At 45.2% G+C, this 24,876-nt stretch overlaps 1 protein-coding gene across 1 annotated transcript in view; it reads left to right on the plus strand.

The window, feature by feature from the left end:
• The window catches only part of LOC110511384 (extracellular matrix protein 2), a 31,758-nt gene extending 12,922 nt beyond the window's left edge, over positions 1-18,836 (plus strand). Inside the window, exons 3-12 of the mRNA XM_036950973.1 lie at positions 66-254; positions 1,378-2,091; positions 7,205-7,320; positions 11,406-11,541; positions 11,769-11,926; positions 13,741-13,880; positions 14,142-14,254; positions 14,351-14,564; positions 17,281-17,377; positions 17,476-18,836. Coding sequence (XP_036806868.1) covers positions 66-254; positions 1,378-2,091; positions 7,205-7,320; positions 11,406-11,541; positions 11,769-11,926; positions 13,741-13,880; positions 14,142-14,254; positions 14,351-14,564; positions 17,281-17,377; positions 17,476-17,547 — 1,949 coding nt within the window. The 3' untranslated portion in view covers positions 17,548-18,836. The remainder of the gene's footprint in view (positions 1-65; positions 255-1,377; positions 2,092-7,204; positions 7,321-11,405; positions 11,542-11,768; positions 11,927-13,740; positions 13,881-14,141; positions 14,255-14,350; positions 14,565-17,280; positions 17,378-17,475) is intronic.
• The last annotated feature ends 6,040 nt before the right edge of the window (positions 18,837-24,876 follow it).

A 24,876-nucleotide genomic window follows, 5' to 3' on the forward strand; every position in this document is an offset into this window, starting at 1 on the left:
GTCCCCCAAGCCATGTGTCACCTAGCATCTCCTAACAAACCTGCCCTTCCCCATCTCTCCCGCAGGTAAAAAGGGCCAGTGTGTGTACCAGGGCATCACCATGTTTGAGCAGGCCGTCTGGTCCCCCAAACCGTGTGTTACCTGTCTGTGTAGCGGAGGGGAGGTGCTGTGTGACGAGGTCACATGTCCTCCTCATCGATGTCACTTCCCCTACACCCCCTCTGGCGAGTGCTGTCCTGTCTGTATGGACACAGGTAGGTGTTTGTCTGAATGATGTGGTTGTGTTAAAGGGTATCATTATCTAGCTTAACTTAGAGTTATTAGAGTAATTTTTTAAAATCTCAATATCCAATCATTTCTAGGTAACAATTAAGTACCTTACTGTGATTGTTTTGACTTTTTTAATTTAAAACAAAGTCAAAAATAAATCAAAATTGCTTCTTCGCAAAGAACAATTTCTCAAACAATAATTTTGATATGATTTTCTGAGTGGGGGAGGGGAAAACTGAAAACATATATTTTGTTTAACTAGGCAAGTCAGTTAGGAACTCATTCTTATTTACAAAACTAGCTGTTATTGGCAGAGGTTTGGAACTCTCTTTCTTATGCGTTTATGAACTAATTTACCACCTAGTGATTTAACCAGGTAGGCCAAAACTCCATCCCACCAAAACAGGCTGAAGTTTCAGGCAGCTTTTACACTAAAAGGGCGTTAACATAATTTTCACAGTATTATTCAGACTGTTTTCAGCAGCCATCAGACTGCTGAACGCTTGAACTCGACATCTGCACTGACTCTCTGCACCTTAGTACACATGCATAGACAGATACACATATACATTCATGCTACACGCACGCACACACACACACACACACACACACACACACACACACACACACACACACACACACACACACACACACACACACACATTCATGCTACACACACACACACACATTCATGCTACACACACACACACACACATTCATGCTACACACACACACACACACACATTCATGCTACACACACACACACACACACACATTCATGCTACACACACACACACACACACACACATTCATGCTACACACACACACACACATTCATGCTACACACACACACACACACACATTCATGCTACACACACACACACACACACACACACACACACACACACACACACACACACACACACATTCATGCTACACACATCACAACTGCTGCTTCCAGACTCTTATTAAACTGCTCAGTTTATACATATTATACAAATGATGGAGACATTAATTCTCACTGGGCCATTTCTGCTTCCCTCTTTCCCCTCCCTCCCTTCTCCGTCCTCTTCTCTAACACTCTGTGGTTCTGATTGGCTGGGCCAGCTTCCCGTGGTGATGTCCTTGACTTCTCTGGCGATTCCCCAGTAGCCAATGACCCAGACTCTGTGACCCCTGACCTTGACCCAATCCTTGACCCCGTGGTGACCCGCACCAAGGCCGAGATTGAGCTCCTGAATAGAGAGGAGGAGCAGCGCCTCCTCGAGAAGGAAAAGAGGAGGAAGAAACAGAAGGAGGAGGCGGATAGACAGCGGCGGCGGCAGGAGGAGAAGAGGCGGCGGCAGGAGGAGAAGAGGAGGCAGGAGGAGGAGAGGCTGCAAATGGAGAAGGAAGAGAGAAGGCAGGAAGAGGCAAGGAGACTAAAGGAGGAGGTGGCCATGAAGGAGCGGGAGAGGAAGCTGGAGGAGGAGAGGAGAAGACATGAGGAGGAGCTAAAGGAGAAACTGAGGGAACTAGCAGAGCTGGAAGAGGAAGAAGAAGAAGAGGAGGACGAAGAGGAGGAGATGGAGTGGCTGCTGAGAGGAGATGTTTTCCAAATGTTTCCAGATGAGCCGACCGAAGAGGACCTCCTTCCTCCTCCCCTAGCCAAGCCCACTGACAGAGAAGAGGAGGATGGAAAAGAGGTGGTGGTACATAGACCTGGGATCACCCTCCCGCTAGGTTGTGATATCTCTGATGTCACTGTGACGTGTGAGAACGCTAAACTGACCAACTTCCCTCCTCTCAACATCCCTGAGCTCAAGTCCCTAAGTCTGGAGGGTAAGTCTGTGTATGTTACCCTTCCCTGAACATTGTTACAGGCATAGACCAATACAGAGATTACAGGTCATCAACTTCTATTTAGTCTCTGTAGCCAGATAGGAATTACATTCACAACCACTCTAAACACAACAACTAAAACAATCCCTTTATTGAGAAGGGAGTAGTGTGTTTGGTAATACCTAATATGGCCACAGGGACTAAAGTGAACAGAGGTAAAAACTGAGGGGGGAATATAAACCTGAGGATAGACATTTTTCCATGCTGCAGTTTTGGAGGCTTTGCATAATTAGACAATAGAGGCACGCTATGAGAGTTTAGCCTCTGGAAAATGTTTTGACTTGCTGGACACGTAGTCATGCAGAGTACAACAGTTATTCTAAACACAAGCAGTGGCATACCGTAGTTTTGCAAGGTCCCATTATTGGAGGGGGGGAAATAACAGTTAACTTCCTGCAGCTCTACACATTTCACCTGAGGGGCTGAGAGAAAATGTTGTAGTTTTAAAACTGAGTGGTTTCCCAAAATATTGCACTTGAAAGTCGCTTGTTATTTACCTCAGACCACTCGTAGAACCTCAGTGTGTGAGGTAAGTCTCAGCCCCTCCAGGTATCAGCCCCTCTGCCCCTCCAGGTATCAGCCCCTCTGCCCCTCCAGGTATCAGCCCATCTGCCCCTCCAGGTATCAGCCCCTGGGGCATCGCTAGTTTTTACCCTTCCGTTGTATACACAGAAGACCTCTGCTAAACATACACTACATGACCAAAAGGTATGTGGACACCTTCTTGTTGAACATCTCATTAAAAAATCATGGGCATTAATATGGAGTTGGTCCCCTCTTTGCTGCTATAACACTCTTCCACTCTTCTGGGAAGGCTTTCCACTAGATGTTGGAACATTGCTGCTACAACAGCCTCCACTCGTCTGGGAAGGCTTTCCACTAGATGTTGGAACATTGCTGCTATAACAGCCTCCACTCTTCTGGGAAGGCTTTCCACTAGATGTAGGAACATTGCTGCTATAACAGCCTCCACTCTTCTGGGAAGGCTTTCCACTAGATGTTGGAACATTGCTGCTATATCAGCCTCCACTCTTCTGGGAAGGCTTTCCACTAGGATGTTGGAACATTGCTGAGAGGACTTGCTTCCATTTAGCCACAAGAGCATTATGTGAGGTCGGGCACTGGTGTTGGGTGATTAGGCCTGGCTCGCAGTCGGCGTTCCAATTCATCCCAAAGGTGTTCGATGAGTTCGAGATCAGGACTCTGTGCAGGCCCGTTAATTTATTCCACACTGATCGTAACAAACCATTTCTGTATGGACCTCGCTTTGTGCATGGGGGCATTGTCATGCTGAAACAGGAAAGGGCATTCCCCACACTTTTGCCACACAGTTGGAAGCACAGACTCGTCTAGAATGTCGTTGTATGCTGGAGCATTAATATTTGCCTTCACTGGAACAAAGGGGCCAACCCGAACCATGCAAAAAGAGCCCCAGACCATTATTCCTCCTCCACCAAACTTTAGTGCTGCCTCCATTGGGGCAGAAAGCATTCTCTTGGCACCTGCCAAACCCAGATTTGTCCATCGGACTGTCAGATGGTGAAGCGTGAATTATCACTCTAGAGAACGCATTTCCACTGCTCCAGAGTCCAATGGTGGCTTTACACCACTCCAGCCGACGCTTGGCATGGCCCATGGTGATCTTAGGCTTGTGTGTGGCTGCTCAGCCATGGAAACCCATTTCATGATGTTTCCGACTAACAGTTCATGTGCTGACGTTGTTTAGAGGTAGTTTGGAACTCGGAAGTGAGTGGCCCCGGTGCACAACTGTGGAAGAGGACAAGTATATTAGAGTGTCTAGTTTGAGAAACAGACGCCTCACAAATCCTCAACTGGCAGCTTCATGAAATAGTATCCACAAAACACCAGTCTCAACGTCAACAGTAAAGAGGCGACTCCGGGATGTTGGCCTTCTAGGCAGAGTACCTATGTCCAGTGTCTGTTCTTTTGCTCATCTTAATCTTTTATTTTAATTGGCCAGTCTGAGATATGGCTTTTTCTTTGCAACTGCCTAGTGACTAGTGATCCATTTATTGAAGTGGCCTTCTGGATGGTAACGGCGTGAACAGGCAGTGGCTCGGGTGGTTTTTGTCCTTGATGATCTTTTTGGCCTTCCTGTGACATCGGGTGGTTGTTGTCCTTGATGATCTTTTTGGTCTTCCTGTGACATCGGGTGGTGTAGGTGTCATGGAGGGCAGAATGTTTGCCCCCGGTGATGCTTTGTGCAGACTACACCACCCTCTGGAGAGCCTTACGGTTAAGGGCATATGTATGGCAACTGTGAAACAGCCTGACAGGATGCTCTCGATTATGCTTCTGTAAAGGTTTGTCATGATTTTGGGTGACAAGACACATTTCTTCAGGCTCCTGAGGTTGAAGAGGCGCTGTTGTGCCTTCCTCACCACACTGTCTGTGTGGACCATTTCGGTATGTCTGTGATCCGAGGAACTTAACTTTCCAACTTCTCCACCGCTGTCCCTTCGATGTGGATACGGTGGTGCGCCCTCTGCTGTTTCCTGAAGTCTACGATCATCGCCTTTGTTTTGTTGACGTTGAGTGACTCCGCACACTCCGAGTGCCCTCACCTCCTCCCTGTAGGCTGTCTCGTCGTTGTTGGTGATCAAGCCCACTACTGTAGTGTCGTCTGCAAACTTGATGATTGAGTTGGAGGAATGCATGGCCACGCAGTCATGGGTGAACAAGGAGTACAGGAGAGGGCTCAGAACGCACCCTTGTGGGGCCCCAGTGTTGAGGGTCAGCGAAGTGGAGATGGTGTTTCCTACCTTCACCACATGGGGGGGGGGGGGGGGGGGCCGTCAGAAAGTCCAGGACCCAATTGCACAGGGCCGGGTTGAGACCCAGGGCCTCCAGCTTGATGATGAGCTTGGAGGGTACTATGGTGTTGAATGCTGACCTGTAGTCAATGAACAGCATTCTTACATAGGTATTCCTCTTGTCCAGATGGGATAGGGCAGTGTGCAGTGTGATGGCGAATTCGTCGTCTGTGGACTTGTTTGGGCGGTATGCAAACTGAAGTTGGTCTAGGGTGGCAGGTAAGGTGGAGGTGATATGATCCTTGACTAGTCTCTCAGAGCACTTCATGATGATAGAAGTGAGTGCTATGGGGCGGTAGTCATTTAGTTCAGTTATCTTTGACTTCTTGGGTGCAAGAACAATGATGGCCATCTTGAAGCATGTTGGGACAGCAGACTGGGATATGGAGTGATTGAATATGTCCGTAAACACACCAGCCAGCTGGTCTACGCATGACCTGAGGACATGGCTAGGGATGCCGTCTGGGGTAGCAGCCTTGCGAGGGTTAACACGTTTAAGTGTTTTACTCACGTCGGCCACGGAGAAGGAGAGGGGTGGGCGTGGTCATTGTTAACGGGCCGCGACAGTAAAATCCTCACAGCGGGAAAAGAAGGTGTTTAGTTTGTTTGGAAGCAAGACGTCGGTGTCCCTGACGTGGCTGGTTTTCTTTTTGTAGTCCATGATTTCCTGTAGACCCTGCCACATACGTCTCGTGTCTGAGCTGTTGAATTGCGACTCCACTTTGTCCGTGTACCGGCATTTCGCCCGTTTGATTACCTTACGGAGGGAATAACTACACTGTTTATATTCAGCCAGACCTCTTGCCATGGTTAAATGCTGTGGTTTGCACTTTCAGTCTTGTGCGAATGACCATCCACAGTTTCTGGTTAGGGTACCTTGATGTCAAGAGACTGGACATTGGTGAGTACTATATTCGGGAGCGGTGGGCGATGTGCACGTCCACGTCTGACCAGGAGGCCCCTTCTGCGGCTCTGTTGTTTTGGGTTGGCTACAGGGATCTGATCCATTGTCCTGGGTGGTGGTCTGAACAGAGGATCTGATTCGGGAAACTTGTATTCCTGGTCGTAATGTTGGTAAGTTGACGTTGCTCTTATATCCAATAGTTGTATGTATGTATGTATGTATGTATGTATGTATGTATGTATGTATGTATGTAATAAGACTTAATATTTCCTGGGGTAACAATGTAAGAAATAATCCATTAAAAACTAAATACATAGTTTCCTAAGGACTCGAAGCGAGGCGACCATCTCTGTTGGCGTCATCTTGCATATGGAGATTGCATAGCTGTGTGCTCAATTTTATACACCTGTCAGCAACGGGTGTGGCTGAAATAGCTGAATCAACTAATTTTAAGGGGTGTCCACATACTTTTGTATATATAGTGTCATTGCAATCTAAACCCAACCTTCATTTACTCATTGTGACACACTGAGAATCCAAACTCAGTTTTTGACCAGACTGACTCCTATTGTCACTTTGCAGTCCATTTTGACACTAGAATAAATGTTTCTGACCATTTTCAAAAGGATTTAGTTGTGTTTTTTTGAGGGACAGTTGCTATTTAAGGTCTTGTTGAGCAGCTAGTTAGTATAATCAGTGTTAAATTGGGATTGGACTGAAAACCCACAGGACTGTAGATCTCCAGTTAGAGGGTTGGACTGAAAACCCACAGGACTGTATAGATCTCAAGTTAGAAGCTTGGACTGAAAACCCACAGGACTGTAGATCTCCAGTTAGAGGTTTGGACTGCAAACCCACAGAACTGTAGATCTCCAGTTAGAGGGTTGGACTGAAAACCCACAGGACTGTATATCTCCAGGGAGAGGGTTGGACTAAAAACCCACAGGACTGTAGATCTCCAGTTAGAGGGTTGGACTGAAATCCCACAGGACTGTATAGATCTCAAGTTAGAAGCTTGGACTGAAAACCCACAGAACTGTAGATCTCCAGTTAGAGGGTTGGACTGAAAACCCACAGGACTGTAGATCTCCAGGGAGAGGGTTGGACTGAAAACCCACAGGACTGTATATCTCCAGGGAGAGGGTTGGACTGAAAACCCACAGGACTGTAGATCTCCAGGGAGAGGGTTGGACTAAAAACCCACAGGACTGTAGATCTCCAGGGAGAGGGTTGGACAACCCTGATCTAGACGATCTAAGCATTGAGGATAAAAATGTGAAGGGATTTCATATGAATGTTTGTGCTGAACCACCAGGTAACTCCATCACAACCATCCCAGTGGGGGCGTTCAACGGCATCCCCAACCTGGAGTCCATCAACCTGGGAAAGAATAAGTTGACAACTGCTGGAATCGCCCCACACACCTTCAAAGTAAGAGTATTTCCTTCAAAATAAGAGTGCTTCACAACCATTTCCACACGCCTTGAAAGTATGAATCTCACCTTCATAATACAAGTCTTTCTCTTCTGGCATCAGAAGAGTAAGAGTTACACTGCATCAATGCTAGGTATGTTAATAGCACCACCCTGGATTGCATGGTGCTACAGAGGGTGGTGCGGACAGCCCAGTACATCACTGGAACCGAGCTCCCTGCCATCCAGGACCTCTCTTTATCAGGCTGTGTGAAAGGAAGGCCTGGAAAATAATTAAAGACTCCATCCAAGCCATAGACCGTTCTCTCTGCTTGGTGTCAAGACTTGCCTATCAAGTCTGACACCAACAGGCTCCTGAACAGCTTCTGTCCCCGAGCCATAAGACTAAATGGTTACCTGGACTATTTGCATTGACCCCCTTATTTTAGTAAATAGTTATTCATATGTTTGGCACTGACTCTCTTGAACAGACTCAATGTACACTCACTGGTCTCTAACCACACACTTACATTCTACACTGACTCCAACACGCACGCACGCACGCACGCACACACACACACACACACACACACACACACACACACACACACAAAACACGCATATTGACCCAGACATGCAAACACTGCTGCTACTCTTTGTTTATTATCCAAGTAATTTTACCCCTACCTACATGTGCATATTGTGTTCAGGACCAAAAGTGAATTGCTTTGCCACATTTTTGCATTAGTGCCTCGTTGCAAACAGGATGCATGTTTTGGAATATTTTTATTCTGTACAGGCTTCCTTCTTTTCACTCTGTTATTTAGGTTAGTATTGTGGAGTAACTACAATGTTGTTGATCCATCCTCAGTTTTCTCCTGTCACTGCCATGAAACTCTAACTGTTTGTCACCATTAGCCTCATGGTGAAATCCCTGAGCAGTTTCCTTCCTCTCTGGCAACTGAGTTAGGAAGGACGCCTGTATCTAGTGTGGGGGTGTTGATAATAACTTCACCATGCTCAAATGGATATTCAATGTCTGCTTTTTGTATTTTTACCCATCTACCAATCTGTGCTCTTCTTTGCAAGGCATTGGAAAACCTCCCTGTTCTTTGTGGTTGAATCTGTGTTTGAAATACACAGCTCAGCTGAGGGACCTGACAGATAATTGTATGTCTGGGTACAGAGATGAGGTAGTCATTCATTTAAAAAACCATATTAAACACTATTACTGCACAGAGTCTATTCAACTTATTATGGGACTTGTTAAGACACGTTTTTACCCCTGAACTTATTTAGGTTTGCCATAACAAAAGGTTTGAATACTTGTTGACCCAAGACATTTCATCTTTTCAGTTTTTATTAATTAGTGCAATTTCAAAAAACACTCCGCTTTCACATTATAGGTTGTTATTGTGTGTAGTCCCATGACAAAAACATCTCAAATGAATCCCTTTTAAATTCAGGATGTAACATTTTAACAATGTTTTGTATGCTAAAATTTTTTGGGGGAAAGATTATATTATTTCGTACTAATATACTAATATGCTCAGAGAAATATTTTGTTAAAGTAATACAAAATAGATATATTTTTAAAAGACGGGTCAAAATGCTTGGATCTCCTGTTTTCTACATCATCCTGCTCTTAAGAGGATCACGACACTGAGCCTTTTTCTAAAATGTTTTATGAGATTGGAAAACACAGAGATCTTAGACCATGGGAGAGATCTTAGACCATTCCTCCATACAGAATCTTCACAGATCCTTGATATCCTTTGTCTGCTCTTATGAACTGCACTCTTCCACGACTGAAGGTCAATGTAATTCAAATCCGGAGACTGTTGATTTTGTGGTCAACTAAACATTTCCTTGTGGATTCTGATGTTTGCTTAGGGTTATTATCTCGCTGGAAGTTTCAGCCTCCTGGTTGAAACCAACCAGGTTTTTGTCTCTGTTTTATTCCAAGTGCCGTTTAGTATGTTTTTCTTCTCTATTTCCAAGGTCCCTTAAGGTGAGAATCTAGAGACAGTCAGGATGTTTCTATAACAAAAATAAAGCTTGATTTTGTTAACAAGAAACTCCCTATCGTGACAGGAGTGCCAACATCGACCGTTTTATTTCCAAACCACACCCACTCACTGCTACGGGTCACATCCACCCACTGCTACGGGTCACACCCACCCACTGCTACGGGTCACACCCATCCACTGCTACGGGTCACACCCACCCACTGCTACGGGTCACACCCACCCACTGCTACGGGTCACACCCATCCACTGCTACGGGTCACACCCACCCACTGCTACGGGTCACACCCATCCACTGCTACGGGTCACACCCACCCACTGCTACGGGTCACACCCACCCACTGCTACGGGTCACACCCACTCAAAGTATTTCTAAGAAAATAAATATTCCTGCTATTTCAATCCAGGTCTGATACTGAGTAGTTTACAATCCAATGTACAATATTTCAATTTCTTTAACTGTTTCCAGTATGACAGAATGACAGATTATTATCCAATACTATTACATGTCAATGATACATGTTTATTGATCTACTTTATTAGCCAATACTATTACATGTCAATGATACATGTTTATTGATCTACTTTATTAGCCAATACTATTACATGTCAATGATACATGTTTATTGATCTACTTTATTAGCCAATACTATTACATGTCAATGATACATGTTTATTGATCTCCTTTATTAGCCAATACTATTACATGTCAATGATACATGTTTATTGATCTACTTTATTAGCCAATACTATTACATGTCAATGATACATGTTTATTGATCTACTTTATTAGCCAATACTATTACATGTCAATGATACATGTTTATTGATCTACTTTATTAGCCAATACTATTACATGTCAATGATACATGTTTATTGATCTACTTTATTAGCCAATACTATTACATGTCAATGATACATGTTTATTGATCTACTTTATTAGCCAATACTATTACATGTCAATGATACATGTTTATTGAAGGATCGGACCCCTTTTTTCAATTTTCTCCTAAAATGACACCCAAATCTAACTGCCTGTAGCTCAGGACCTAAAATGACATACCCAAATCTAACTGCCTGTAGCTCAGGACCTAAAATGACATACCCAAATCTAACTGCCTGTAGCTCAGGACCTAAAATGACATACCCAAATCTAACTGCCTGTAGCTCAGGACCTAAAATGACATACCCAAATCTAACTGCCTGTAGCTCAGGACCTAAAATGACACCCAAATCTAACTGCCTGTAGCTCAGGACCTAAAATGACACCCAAATCTAACTGCCTGTAGCTCAGGACATAAAATTACATACCCAAATCTAACTGCCTGTAGCTCAGGACCTAAAATGACACCCAAATCTAACTGCCTGTAGCTCAGGACATAAAATGACATACCCAAATCTAACTGGCTGTAGCTCAGGACCTGAAACAAGGATATGCATTTTCTTGGTACCATTTGAAAGGAAACACTTTCAAGTTTGTGGAAATGTGAAATTAATGTAGGATAATATAACACATTAGATCTGGTAAGAGATAATACAATGAAAAAACGATGCCTTGTTTTGTATTTTTTCTGAACCATCTTTGAAATGCAAGAGAAAGGCCGTAATGTATTATTCCAGCCTCTTTGCAATTTAGTCTTTGGCCACTAGAGGGCAGCAGTGTATGTGCAAAGTTTTCAACTGATCCAATGAACCATTGCATTTCTGTTCAACATGTTGTATCAAGTCTGCCCAAATGTGCCTAATTGGTTTATTAATAACTTTTCAAGTTCATAACTGTGCACTATCCTCAAACAATAGCATGGTATTCTTTCACTGTAATAGCTACTGTAAATTGGATAGTGCAGTTAGATTAACAAGAATTTAAGCTTTCTTCCCATATCAGATATGTCTATGTCCTGGGAAATGCTCTTGTTACTTACAACCTCATGCTAATCACATTAGCATAGAGGTTAACTTTATTGTCCATTACTATTACATGTCAACGAAACAACTGACATTGATCGTCTAGCTTTCGCAACACCCCAGCGCTCGCGCGCACACAGACACACAGACTTTGTTAATGTTTGTTGTTCAGGGCCTGAAGTTCCTGAGCCGTCTTTACCTGGACAACAACCTCCTAGAGACGGTCCTACCAGACTTTCCATCAACACTACAGGAGCTGAAGATCAACGAGAATCACCTCAAAGGGATCGAAGAGAACAGCTTCCAAGGTAGTACAAATAAATAACTAATTTGCCTGCTGCTACTTACTGGACAAAAATACAAATTACTTTTCAAACTTCTTTTGGGGGTGTTTCAGGCCATATAGTGCTTCAATCTAAAATACTTTGACAACAGAAACATACATAATTGTTATTGGAAGAGTCTGAAACTATAAACAAACTCAGGGAGACGTTTTTATAGGAAAATGTTTTAAGTTCTGTGTAATTTCTCGAAGGTCTGAGCGACCTGTTGACCTTGGAGTTGGAGGGGAATCTCCTGAGTGAAGGCAACGTGGATCCTCTAGCTTTCAGACCCCTCTCCCAGCTCTCCTACCTCCGTCTGGGCAGAAACCACTTCAGGACCGTCCCCCAGGGCTTGCCCCCATCTCTACTGGTGAGCTTTTATACATTTTATAGAAAAACCTTGGATAAATCTAAGGTACATTTTGTACTTCCTCAAGGCTCTGTTTTCGACCACTATGTTTCTTTTGCTACCTCTCTGCAATTTTAGTCATAGACACAGTGTACATTTCCACTGCTAAGGGGACGATACACATTTCCACTGCTAAGGGGACGATACACATTTCGATGAAACGGTGATGCAACTGCAAACTTTTTCTTACTTCTTGAGTGTAGGGGGCAGTATTTTCGTATTTGGCAACAAAAAAAACATACCCATTTGAAACTGCCTATTTCTCAGGCCCAGAAACTAGAACATGCATATAATTGTCAGATTAGGATGGAAAACACTCTAGAGTCTCCAAAACTGTCAAAATATTGTCTGTGTGTATAACAGAACTGATATTTCAGGTGAAAACCTGAGGAAAATCCAACAAGGAAGTGCTGTTTTTCCTGAAAGCTCTCTGTTCCATTGGATGCCTCACCTCCATTCAAAGGGATATCAACCATATTACTTTTCCTATGGCTTCCTCAAGCTGTGAACAGTCTTTAGACATAGTTTCAGGCTTTTATTTTGAAAAATGAGCGAGAAAGAACCCATCGCGTCAGTGGATGGCTGGGTGCCAGCAGAGCTTTTCATGCGCAACAGCCATTTTCTCTCTCTCTCCTATGTAAGAAGCTACATTCCGGTTGACATATTATCGATTATGTATTGTAAAAACAACCTGAGGATTGATTCTAAAAAACATTTGACATCTTTCTACGCACTTTACGGATACTATTTGGAATTTTCGTCTGCGATGTCGTGACTGCTCGAGCCTGTGGATTTCTGAACATAACGCGCCAAACAAATGGAGGTATTTTGGATATAAAAATAATCTTTATGGAACAAAAGGAACATTTATTGTGTAACTGGGAGTCTCGTGAGTGCAAACATCCGAAGATCATCAAAGGTAAGCGATTTAATTTATTGCTTTTCTGACTTTCATGACCAATCTACTTGGCTGCTAGCTGTTTGTAATATTTTGTCTACTGAGAGAGATGTTCTTACATAAACGCTTGGTATGCTTTCACCGAAAAGCTTTATTGAAATCTGACACGCCAGGTGGATTAACAACAAGCTAAGCTGTGTTTTGCTATATTGCACTTGTGATTTCATGAAAATTAAATATTTTTAGTAATTTAATTTGAATTTGGCTCTCTGCAATTGAGCGGATGTTGATGAAAATATTCCCGCTGACGGGATGGGTGCGTCAAGAAGTTTTAAGAAGTATTTTCCACAACTCACTCTCATGCTCTGGTTAAAGGCAAGGCGCCATGCAGGCCAGGAAGGAGTGGCTCTGTCAGATAAGTTTCTCCTTAAAACTACCACTGAGGTCTGTCTGTGGGGAAACAATCTGAACAAACATACCAACGATGGCTAACCCAAACAGTCAGGCTGACCACAGACATGGAGGCCTGCTTCAATTAACACCCAGTATAACATGTTCAATAACAACAGCTATGTATGCTGAGTATACACGAGAGGAACATCAGGGTCTCATCAGGGTCTCATCAGAGCATCTCTCCCAGAGGAACGAAGGGCCTCATCAGAGCATCTCTCCCAGAGGAACGAAGGGTCTTATCAGAGCATCTCTCCCAGAGGAACGAAGGGCCTCATCAGAGCATCTCTCCCAGAGGAACGAAGGGTCTCATCAGAGCATCTCTCCCAGAGGAACGAAGGGTCTCATCAGGGCATCTCTCCCAGAGGAATGAAGGGTCTCATCAGAGCATCTCCATTCTTCATTGTATCATTCTGTTTCTTTGCAGGAGGTTTATCTTGAGAACAACCTGATAGAAGAGATATCTGACTCTGTCTTCAACCAAACCACTAACCTGAACGTGATCTCACTGAGACACAACAGACTGGAGGAGTCCAGGATTGCACCTCTAGCATGGATCAACCACAAGTAAGAAAACAGTAAGATCTCACAAGTCTTCTTTTTTTCTCATCAATAAATCTTACAGGGAATAACATTCCTTTCCTTTCTCTTTCATGTGTTGGCTCTCTCTCTCTCTCTCTCTCTACACACACACACACACACACACACACACACACACACACACACACACACACACACACACACACACACACACACACACACACACACACACACACACACACACACACACACACACACACACACACACACACCCCATCCATCCATCAGGAACCTGGAGTCCATTGACCTGTCCTACAACCGTCTGTACCTGGTCCCATCCTACCTGCCCAGAGCTCTGGTCCACCTGGTCTTGGTAGGGAACCAGATTGAGAGGATCCCAGGTATTTACCATCGAGGACAAGTGTTTTAATGAATACTTCTTAAGTACTTATCTTCTGGGAATACAAATGTTCATCTTGTTGTATGTTTTAATACAGGGTTTGTGTTTGCCCACATGGAGCCGGGCATAGAGTACCTGTACCTGTCCCACAACAAGCTGGATGGGGAGGGAGTGGAGCCACAGTCCTTCTTGGGCACCTATACCTCCATGACAGAGCTGTGTTTAGACCACAACCAGCTGATAACGGTTCCCCTTGGTATCAACCAGATGAGCACTCTGCACTTCCTGCGCCTCAATAACAACAACATTAGGTATTGGATTGTTACTGTACATTGACGTAAATGTTTATAGATGCACCGTTTCACCATGTGCTATTTCAATAGCTACACTGACTGCAAAAAAAACTAAAGTTATTTATCCCAAGATGATGAAGTAACGGTATTCGATTGATGGATCATTGGGCTATAATAACCTAGTGGCAGGGCTATAATAACCTAGTGACAGGGCTATAATAACCTAGTGACAGGGCTATAATAACCTAGTGACAGGGCTATAATAACCTAGTGGCAGGGCTATAATAACCTAGTGGCAGGGCTATAATAACCTAGTGACAGGGCTATAATAACCTAGTGGCAGGGCTATAATAACCTAGTGGCAGGGCTATAATAACCTAGTGGCAGGGCTATAATAACCTAGTGACAGGGCTATAATAACCTAGTGGCAGGGCTATAATAACCTAGTGGCAGGGCTATAATAACCTAGTGACAGGGCTATAATAACCTAGTGGCAGGGCTATAATAACCTAGTGACAGGGCTATAATAACCTAGTGGCAGGGCTATAATAACCTAGTGACAGGGCTATAATAACCTAGTGGCAGGGCTATAATAACCTAGTGACAGGGCTATAATAACCTAGTGGCAGGGCTATAATAACCTAGTGACAGGGCTATAATAACCTAGTGGCAGGGCTATAATAACCTAGTGGCAGGGCTATAATAACCTAGTGGCAGGGCTATAATAACCTAGTGGCAGGGCTATAATAACCTAGTGGCAGGGCTATAATAACCTAGTGGCAGGGCTGTAATAACCTAGTGGCAGGGCTATAATAACCTAGTGGCAGGGCTATAATAACCTAGTGACAGGGCTATAATAACCTAGTGGCAGGGCTATAATAACCTAGTGACAGGGCTATAATAACCTAGTGACAGGGCTATAATAACCTAGTGGCAGGGCTATAATAACCTAGTGGCAGGGCTATAATAACCTAGTGGCAGGGCTATAATAACCTAGTGACAGGACTATAATAACCTAGTGACAGGGCTGTAATAACCTAGTGGCAGGGCTATAATAACCTAGTGGCAGGGCTATAATAACCTAGTGACAGGGCTATAATAACCTAGTGGCAGGGCTATAATAACCTAGTGGCAGGGCTATAATAACCTAGTGGCAGGGCTATAATAACCAAGTGGCAGGGCTATAATAACCTAGTGGCAGGGCTATAATAACCTAGTGGCAGGGCTATAATAACCTAGTGGCAGGGCTATAATAACCTAGTGGCAGGGCTATAATAACCTAGTGGCAGGGCTATAATAACCTAGTGGCAGGGCTATACTAGCCTAGTGACAGGGCTATAATAACCTAGTGGCAGGGCTATAATAACCTAGTGGCAGGGCTGTAATAACCTAGTGGCAGGGCTATAATAACCTAGTGACAGGGCTATAATAACCTAGTGGCAGGGCTATAATAACCTAGTGACAGGGCTGTAATAACCTAGTGACAGGGCTATAATAACCTAGTGACAGGGCTGTAATAACCTAGTGGCAGGGCTATAATAACCTAGTGGCAGGGCTATAATAACCTAGTGGCAGGGCTATAATAACCTAGTGGCAGGGCTATAATAACCTAGTGACAGGGCTATAATAACCTAGTGGCAGGGCTATAATAACCTAGTGGCAGGGCTATAATAACCTAGTGGTAGGGCTATAATAACCTAGTGACAGGGCTACAATAACCTAGTGACAGGGCTGTAATAACCTAGTGACAGGGCTATAATAACCCAGTGACAGGGCTGTAATAACCTAGTGGCAGGGCTATAATTACCTAGTGGCAGGGCTATAATAACTTAGTGGCAGGGCGATAATAACCTAGTGGCAGGGCTATAATTACCTAGTGGCAGGGCTATAATAACTTAGTGGCAGGGCTATAATAACCTAGTGGCAGGGCTATAATAACCTAGTGGCAGGGCTATAATAACCTAGTGACAGGGCTATAATAACCAAGTGGCAGGGCTATAATAACCTAGTGGCAGGGCTATAATAACCTAGTGGCAGGGCTATAATAACCTAGTTGCAGGGCTGTAATAACCTAGTGGCAGGGCTGTAATAACCTAGTGGCAGGGCTATAATAACCTAGTGACAGGGCTATAATAACCTAGTGGCAGGGCTATAATAACCTAGTGGCAGGGCTGTAATAACCTAGTGGCAGGGCTATAATAACCTAGTGGCAGGGCTATAATAACCTAGTGGCAGGGCTATAATAACCTAGTGGCATGGCTATAATAACCTAGTGGCAGGGCTATAATAACCTAGTGACAGGGCTATAATAACCTAGTGGCAGGGCTATAATAACCTAGTGGCAGGGCTATAATAACCTAGTGGTAGGGCTATAATAACCTAGTGGCAGGGCTATAATAACCTAGTGGCAGGGCTATAATAACCTAGTGGCAGGGCTATAATAACCTAGTTGCAGGGCTGTAATAACCTAGTGGCAGGGCTGTAATAACCTAGTGGTAGGGTTGTAATAACCTAGTGACAGGGCTATAATAACCTAGTGGCAGGGCTATAATAACCAAGTGGCAGGGCTATAATAACCTAGTGACAGGGCTATAATAACCGATTTGAATAGGCCTTCACAGAACACAGAAGATTTATCAATTCAAGAGTATTGACTTTCTTCTAGACGTCCAATACAGAGTATAGGTAATCACTTCATGCTGTACAACCAATTCACCTTTTCAACATCTTACAGGACGTTTGCAGAGGACGCTTTCTGTGACCCCGAGAACGACGAGGACGCTAACATATTGACGCTGCGTCTGGAGAACAACTACATCGACCCCAGGAAGATCTCTTCCTCCGCCTTCTCCTGCGTACGCTCCTACTCCAGCATCGTCTTGAAACCTCAGTGGACCAAGTAACATGCAACTACATCGACCCTAGGAAGATCTCTTCCTCCGCCTTCTCCTGCGTACGCTCCTACTCCAGCATCGTCTTGAAACCTCAGTGGACCAAGTAACATGCAACTACATCGACCCCAGGAAGATCTCTTCCTCCGCCTTCTCCTGCGTACGTTCCTACTCCAGCATCGTCTTGAAACCTCAGTGGACCAAGTAACATGCAACTACATCGACCCCAGGAAGATCTCTTCCTCCGCCTTCTCCTGCGTACGCTCCTACTCCAGCATCGTCTTGAAACCTCAGTAGACCAAGTAACATGCAACTACATCGACCCCAGGAAAATCTCTTCCTCCGCCTTCTCCTGCGTACGCTCCTACTCCAGCATCGTCTTGAAACCTCAGTGGACCAAGTAACATGCAACTACATCGACCCCAGGAAGATCTCTTCCTCCGCCTTCTCCTGCGTACGCTCCTACTCCAGCATCGTCTTGAAACCTCAGTGGACCAAGTAACATGCAACTACATCGACCCCAGGAAGATCTCTTCCTCCGCCTTCTCCTGCGTACGCTCCTACTCCAGCATCGTCTTGAAACCTCAGTGGACCAAGTAACGTGCAACTACATCGACCCCAGGAAGATCTCTTCCTCCGCCTTCTCCTGCGTACGCTCCTACTCCAGCATCGTCTTGAAACCTCAGTGGACCAAGTAACATGCAACTACATCGACCCCAGGAAGATCTCTTCCTCCGCCTTCTCCTGCGTACGTTCCTACTCCAGCATCGTCTTGAAACCTCAGTGGACCATGTAACAAGCGTCTTTTTACCACTAAAATTCCAGTAAAATGTAACTAAATCACCAGCTGTGTTGAAACCTCAGTGGATGAAGTCACATGCTTCTAACATTAACAACATAACATAACATAACAAGCATACCCCTTAGCACCTTCTCTTTAGGCACTCCTGTAGATCTGAAAGGTGTAAACAATATGGCTACATTTCCACACAGCCAATCAGAAGGCAAGATCACGTAATTACCATATTGTTTCAGCCAATTACAAAGGAAGAATTAAATGACGATGATCCTCTCAGATCGAGAGGAAATGCCTGGAAGTCCACGTGGAATTCAGCCTGTGTATTCTGTCTGTTATTCTAGTAAAAACCAAAAGAAACTGTCACTGGCCGTGTCCCGAAATCTGTCAAGTACGGGTTGTTACAGTATATCAAGAAAATGTCCCTAAATCAGCAGCCTCCGACGGTGTCTCAATATTACTGAGTGATGCGTACAACCTGCGACGCATGTTAATGTACTGTTAAGGTCTGTGGGAAACATTCTGCTAGGTAAACACACTGTATGTACCTTCCATTTCTCAGTGTTTTATTCATCTTTATTAAACTGGTTGTTGTTTTTTTTACCATGGAAGGAAAATGTCTTGGGGGGGATTAAGGCACAACTTCTTGGGCTTTTTCCTGAAACCTTTCATTTAAAGATTGAAGAGTTTCATCCATTGTAGAGAAACCTCAGTCAATCAAAAGCACTGAGGCTGGATCTGGGTGTAACATCGGGTGAGTGATGAGTGAGGAGTCAAATGCAGAGAGCGAAGTGAATGGGAAAAACGCTTTAATGTCCTTCAAAACGTAACAGGTCCAAACATGGGTGAATGCCCTAAAACACTGGTGGTAAACAAACCCAAAACCTAGTTACAAACACTGGACAGCGAAAACCCCAAAACAAACACAATACATCACCAAACGTAACAACCAACAAGCCCTCACAAACACCAGCGGGCAGACCAAACTTAAATAACACCCATCCCAAAACCCCAACAAGGAACAGGTGAAAACAATTAGACCAAAACAAACGAAAAGGAAAAAGGAATCGGTGGCAGCTAGTAGACCGGTGACGACGACCGCCGAGCGCCACCCGAGCAGGAAGTGGAGCCACCTTCAGTGGCAGCTAGTAGACCGGTGACGACGACCACCGAGCGCCACCCGAACAGGAAGGGGAGCCACCTTCAGTGGCAGCTAGTAGACCGGCGACGACAACCGCCGAGCGCCACCCGAACAGGAAGGGGAGCCACCTTCGGTGGTATTCGTGACACTGGGCTGCTTTTGAAATGGCACACTATACCCTATGCAGTGCACTACTTTAGACCAGGGCCCATAGGGAATAGGGTGCACTACTTTAGACCAGGGCCCATAGGGAATAGGGTGCACTACTTTAGACCAGGGCCCATAGGGAATAGGGTGCACTACTTTAGTACTTTAGACCAGGGCCCATAGGGAATAGGGTGCACTACTTTAGAACAGGACCCATAGGGAATAGGGTGCACTACTTTAGACCAGGGCCCATAGGGAATAGGGTGCACTACTTTAGACCAGGGCCCATAGGGGATAGGGTGAAACGAGGTCCTGGTGACGGAGGGTTACAATAAGGACCTAACAGAGATCAAAACAAACTTTATTAGTCACATGCGCCGAATACAAAAAGTCTAGACCTTACTGTGAAATGTTGACTAACATTAACCAACAGTGCAGTTCAAGAAAGAGAAAATATTTAACAAATAGACTAAAGTAAAAGATAATAATAAAAAGTAACAAAATAAGAATAACAATGTGGAGACTACATACAGGGGGTACCGGTACAGAGTCAATGTGGAGGCTATATACAGGGGGTACCGGTACAGAGTCAATGTGGAGGCTATATACAGGGTGTTACGGTACAGAGTCAATGTGGAGGCTACATACAGGGTATTACGGTACAGAGTCAATGTGGAGGCTATATACAGGGGGTACCGGTACAGAGTCAATGTGGAGGCTATATACAGGGTGTTACGGTACAGAGTCAATGTGGAGGCTACATACAGGGGGTACCGGTACAGAGTCAATGTGGAGGCTATATACAGGGGGTACCGGTACAGAGTCAATGTGGAGACTATATACAGGGGATACCAGTACAGAGTCAATGTGGAGGCTATATACAGGGGGCACCGGTACAGAGTCAATGTGGAGACTATATACAGGGGGTACCAGTACAGAGTCAATGTGGAGGCTATATACAGGGGGCACCGGTACAGAGTCAATGTGGAGACTATATACAGGGGGTACCAGTACAGAGTCAATGTGGAGGCTATATACAGGGGGCACCGGTACAGAGTCAATGTGGAGGCTATATACAGGGTATTACAGTACAGAGTCAATGTGGAGACTATATACAGGGGGCACCGGTACAGAGTCAATGTGGAGGCTATATACAGGGGGTACCGGTACAGAGTCAATGTGGAGGCTATATACAGGGGGCACCGGAACAGAGTCAATGTGGAGGCTATAAACAGGGGGCACCGGTACAGAGTCAATGTGGAGACTATATACAGGGGTACCGGTACAGAGTCAATGTGGAGGCTATATACAGGGTATTACAGTACAGAGTCAATGTGGAGACTATATACAGGGGGAACCAGTACAGAGTCAATGTGGAGGCTATATACAGGGGGCACCAGTACAGAGTCAATGTGGAGACTATATACAGGGGGTACCGGTACAGAGTCAATGTGGAGGCTATATACAGGGTAGTACAGTACAGAGTCAATGTGGAGACTATATACAGAGGGTACCAGTACAGAGTCAATGTGGAGGCTATATACAGGGGGCACCGGTACAGAGTCAATGTGGAGGCTATATACAGGGGGTACCGGTACAGAGTCAATGTGGAGGCTATATACAGGGTGTACCAGTACAGAGTCAATGTGGAGGCTATATACAGGGGGCACCGGTACAGAGTCAATGTGGAGGCTATATACAGGGGGTACCGGTACAGAGTCAATGTGGAGGCTATATACAGGGGGTACCGGTACAGAGTCATTGTAGAGGCTATATACAGGGTATTACGGTACAGAGTCAATGTGGAGGCTATATACAGGGGGTACCGGTACAGAGTCATTGTAGAGGCTATATACAGGGTATTACGGTACAGAGTCAATGTGGAGAATATATACAGGGTATTACGGTACAGAGTCAATGTGGAGGCTATATACAGGGGGTACCGGTACAGAGTCAATGTAGAGGCTATATACAGGGTATTACGGTACAGAGTCAATGTGGAGAATATATACAGGGTATTACGGTACAGAGTCAATGTGGAGGCTATATACAGGGGGTACCGGTACAGAGTCAATGTGGAGGCTATATACAAGGGGGCACCGGAACAGAGTGAATGTGGAGGCTATATACAGGGGGCACCGGTACAGAGTCAATGTGGAGGCTATATACAGGGTATTACAGTACAGAGTCAATGTGGAGACTATAACAAGGGGTACCAGTACAGAGTCAATGTGGAGACTATATACAGGGGGTACCGGTACAGAGTCAATGTAGAGTCTATATACAGGGGGTACCGGTACAGAGTCAATGTGGAGGCTATATACAGGGTGTTACGGTACAGAGTCAATGTGGAGGCTATATACAGGGTATTACGGTACAGAGTCAATGTGGAGAATATATACAGGGTATTACGGTACAGAGTCAATGTGGAGGCTATATACAGGGGGTACCGGTACAGAGTCAATGTAGAGGCTATATACAGGGGGCACCAGTACAGAGTCAATGTGAAGGCTATATACAGGGGGCACCGGTACAGAGTCAATGTGGAGGCTATATACAGGGGGCACCGGAACAGAGTCAATGTGGAGGCTATATACAGGGGGCACCGGAACAGAGTCAATGTGGAGGCTATATACAGGGGGTACCGGTACAGAGTCAATGTGGAGGCTATATACAGGGGGGCACCGGAACAGAGTCAATGTGGAGGCTATATACAGGGGGTACCGGTACAGAGTCAATGTGGAGGCTATATACAGGGGGCACCGGAACAGAGTCAATGTGGAGACTATATACAGGGTATTACGGTACAGAGTCAATGTGGAGACTATATACAGGGTATTACGGTACAGAGTCAATGTGGAGACTATATACAGGGGGTACCAGTACAGAGTCAATGTGGAGGCTATATACAGGGTGTTACGGTACAGAGTCAATGTGGAGGCTATATACAGGGGGTACCGGTACAGAGTGAATGTGGAGGCTATATACAGGGGGTACCGGTACAGAGTCAATGTGGAGACTATAACAAGGGGTACCAGTAAAGAGTCAATGTGGAGGCTATATACAGGGGGTACCGGTACAGAGTCAATGTGGAGGCTATATACAGGGGGTACCGGTAGAGAGTCAATGTGGAGGCTATATACAGGGGGTACCGGTACAGAGTCAATGTGGAGGCTATATACAGGGCGCACCGGTACAGAGTCAATGTGGAGACTATATACAGGGGGTACCAGTACAGAGTCAATGTGGAGGCTATATACAGGGGGCACCTGTACAGAGTCAATGTGGAGGCTATATACAGGGTATTACAGTACAGAGTCAATGTGGAGACTATATACAGGGTATTACGGTACAGAGTCAATGTGGAGACTATATACAGGGGGTACCAGTACAGAGTCAATGTGGAGGCTATATACAGGGTGTTACGGTACAGAGTCAATGTGGAGGCTATATACAGGGGGTACCGGTACAGAGTGAATGTGGAGGCTATATACAGGGGGTACCGGTACAGAGTCAATGTGGAGACTATAACAAGGGGTACCAGTAAAGAGTCAATGTGGAGGCTATATACAGGGGGTACCGGTACAGAGTCAATGTGGAGGCTATATACAGGGGGTACCGGTACAGAGTCAATGTGGAGGCTATATACAGGGGGCACCGGAACAGAGTGAATGTGGAGGCTATATACAGGGGGCACCGGTACAGAGTCAATGTGGAGGCTATATACAGGGTATTACAGTACAGAGTCAATGTGGAGACTATAACAAGGGGTACCAGTACAGAGTCAATGTGGAGACTATATACAGGGGGTACCGGTACAGAGTCAATGTAGAGGCTATATACAGGGGGTACCGGTACAGAGTCAATGTGGAGGCTATATACAGGGTGTTACGGTACAGAGTCAATGTGGAGGCTATATACAGGGTATTACGGTACAGAGTCAATGTGGAGAATATATACAGGGTATTACGGTACAGAGTCAATGTGGAGGCTATATACAGGGGGTACCGGTACAGAGTCAATGTAGAGGCTATATACAGGGGGCACCAGTACAGAGTCAATGTGAAGGCTATATACAGGGGGCACCGGTACAGAGTCAATGTGGAGGCTATATACAGGGGGCACCGGAACAGAGTCAATGTGGAGGCTATATACAGGGGGCACCGGAACAGAGTCAATGTGGAGGCTATATACAGGGGGTACCGGTACAGAGTCAATGTGGAGGCTATATACAGGGGGGCACCGGAACAGAGTCAATGTGGAGGCTATATACAGGGGGTACCGGTACAGAGTCAATGTGGAGGCTATATACAGGGGGCACCGGAACAGAGTCAATGTGGAGACTATATACAGGGTATTACGGTACAGAGTCAATGTGGAGACTATATACAGGGTATTACGGTACAGAGTCAATGTGGAGACTATATACAGGGGGTACCAGTACAGAGTCAATGTGGAGGCTATATACAGGGTGTTACGGTACAGAGTCAATGTGGAGGCTATATACAGGGGGTACCGGTACAGAGTGAATGTGGAGGCTATATACAGGGGGTACCGGTACAGAGTCAATGTGGAGACTATAACAAGGGGTACCAGTAAAGAGTCAATGTGGAGGCTATATACAGGGGGTACCGGTACAGAGTCAATGTGGAGGCTATATACAGGGGGTACCGGTAGAGAGTCAATGTGGAGGCTATATACAGGGGGTACCGGTACAGAGTCAATGTGGAGGCTATATACAGGGCGCACCGGTACAGAGTCAATGTGGAGACTATATACAGGGGGTACCAGTACAGAGTCAATGTGGAGGCTATATACAGGGGGCACCTGTACAGAGTCAATGTGGAGGCTATATACAGGGTATTACAGTACAGAGTCAATGTGGAGACTATAACAAGGGGTACCAGTACAGAGTCAATGTGGAGGCTATATACAGGGGGCACCAGTACAGAGTCAATGTGGAGACTATATACAGGGGGTACCGGTACAGAGTCAATGTGGAGGCTATATACAGGGTATTACAGTACAGAGTCAATGTGGAGACTATATACAGGGGGTACCAGTACAGAGTCAATGTGGAGGCTATATACAGGGGACACCGGTACAGAGTCAATGTGGAGGCTATATACAGGGGGTACCGGTACAGAGTCAATGTGGAGGCTATATACAGGGTGTTATGGTACAGAGTCAATGTGGAGGCTATATACAGGGGGTACCGGTACAGAGTCAATGTGGAGGCTATATACAGGGTGTTACGGTACAGAGTCAATGTGGAGGCTATATACAGGGGGCACCGGTACAGAGTCAATGTGGAGGCTATATACAGGGGGTACCGGTACAGAGTCAATGTGGAGG

Source organism: Oncorhynchus mykiss, chromosome 17 (genome assembly GCF_013265735.2).
Source record: "Oncorhynchus mykiss isolate Arlee chromosome 17, USDA_OmykA_1.1, whole genome shotgun sequence".
Lineage (NCBI taxonomy): Eukaryota > Metazoa > Chordata > Actinopteri > Salmoniformes > Salmonidae > Oncorhynchus > Oncorhynchus mykiss.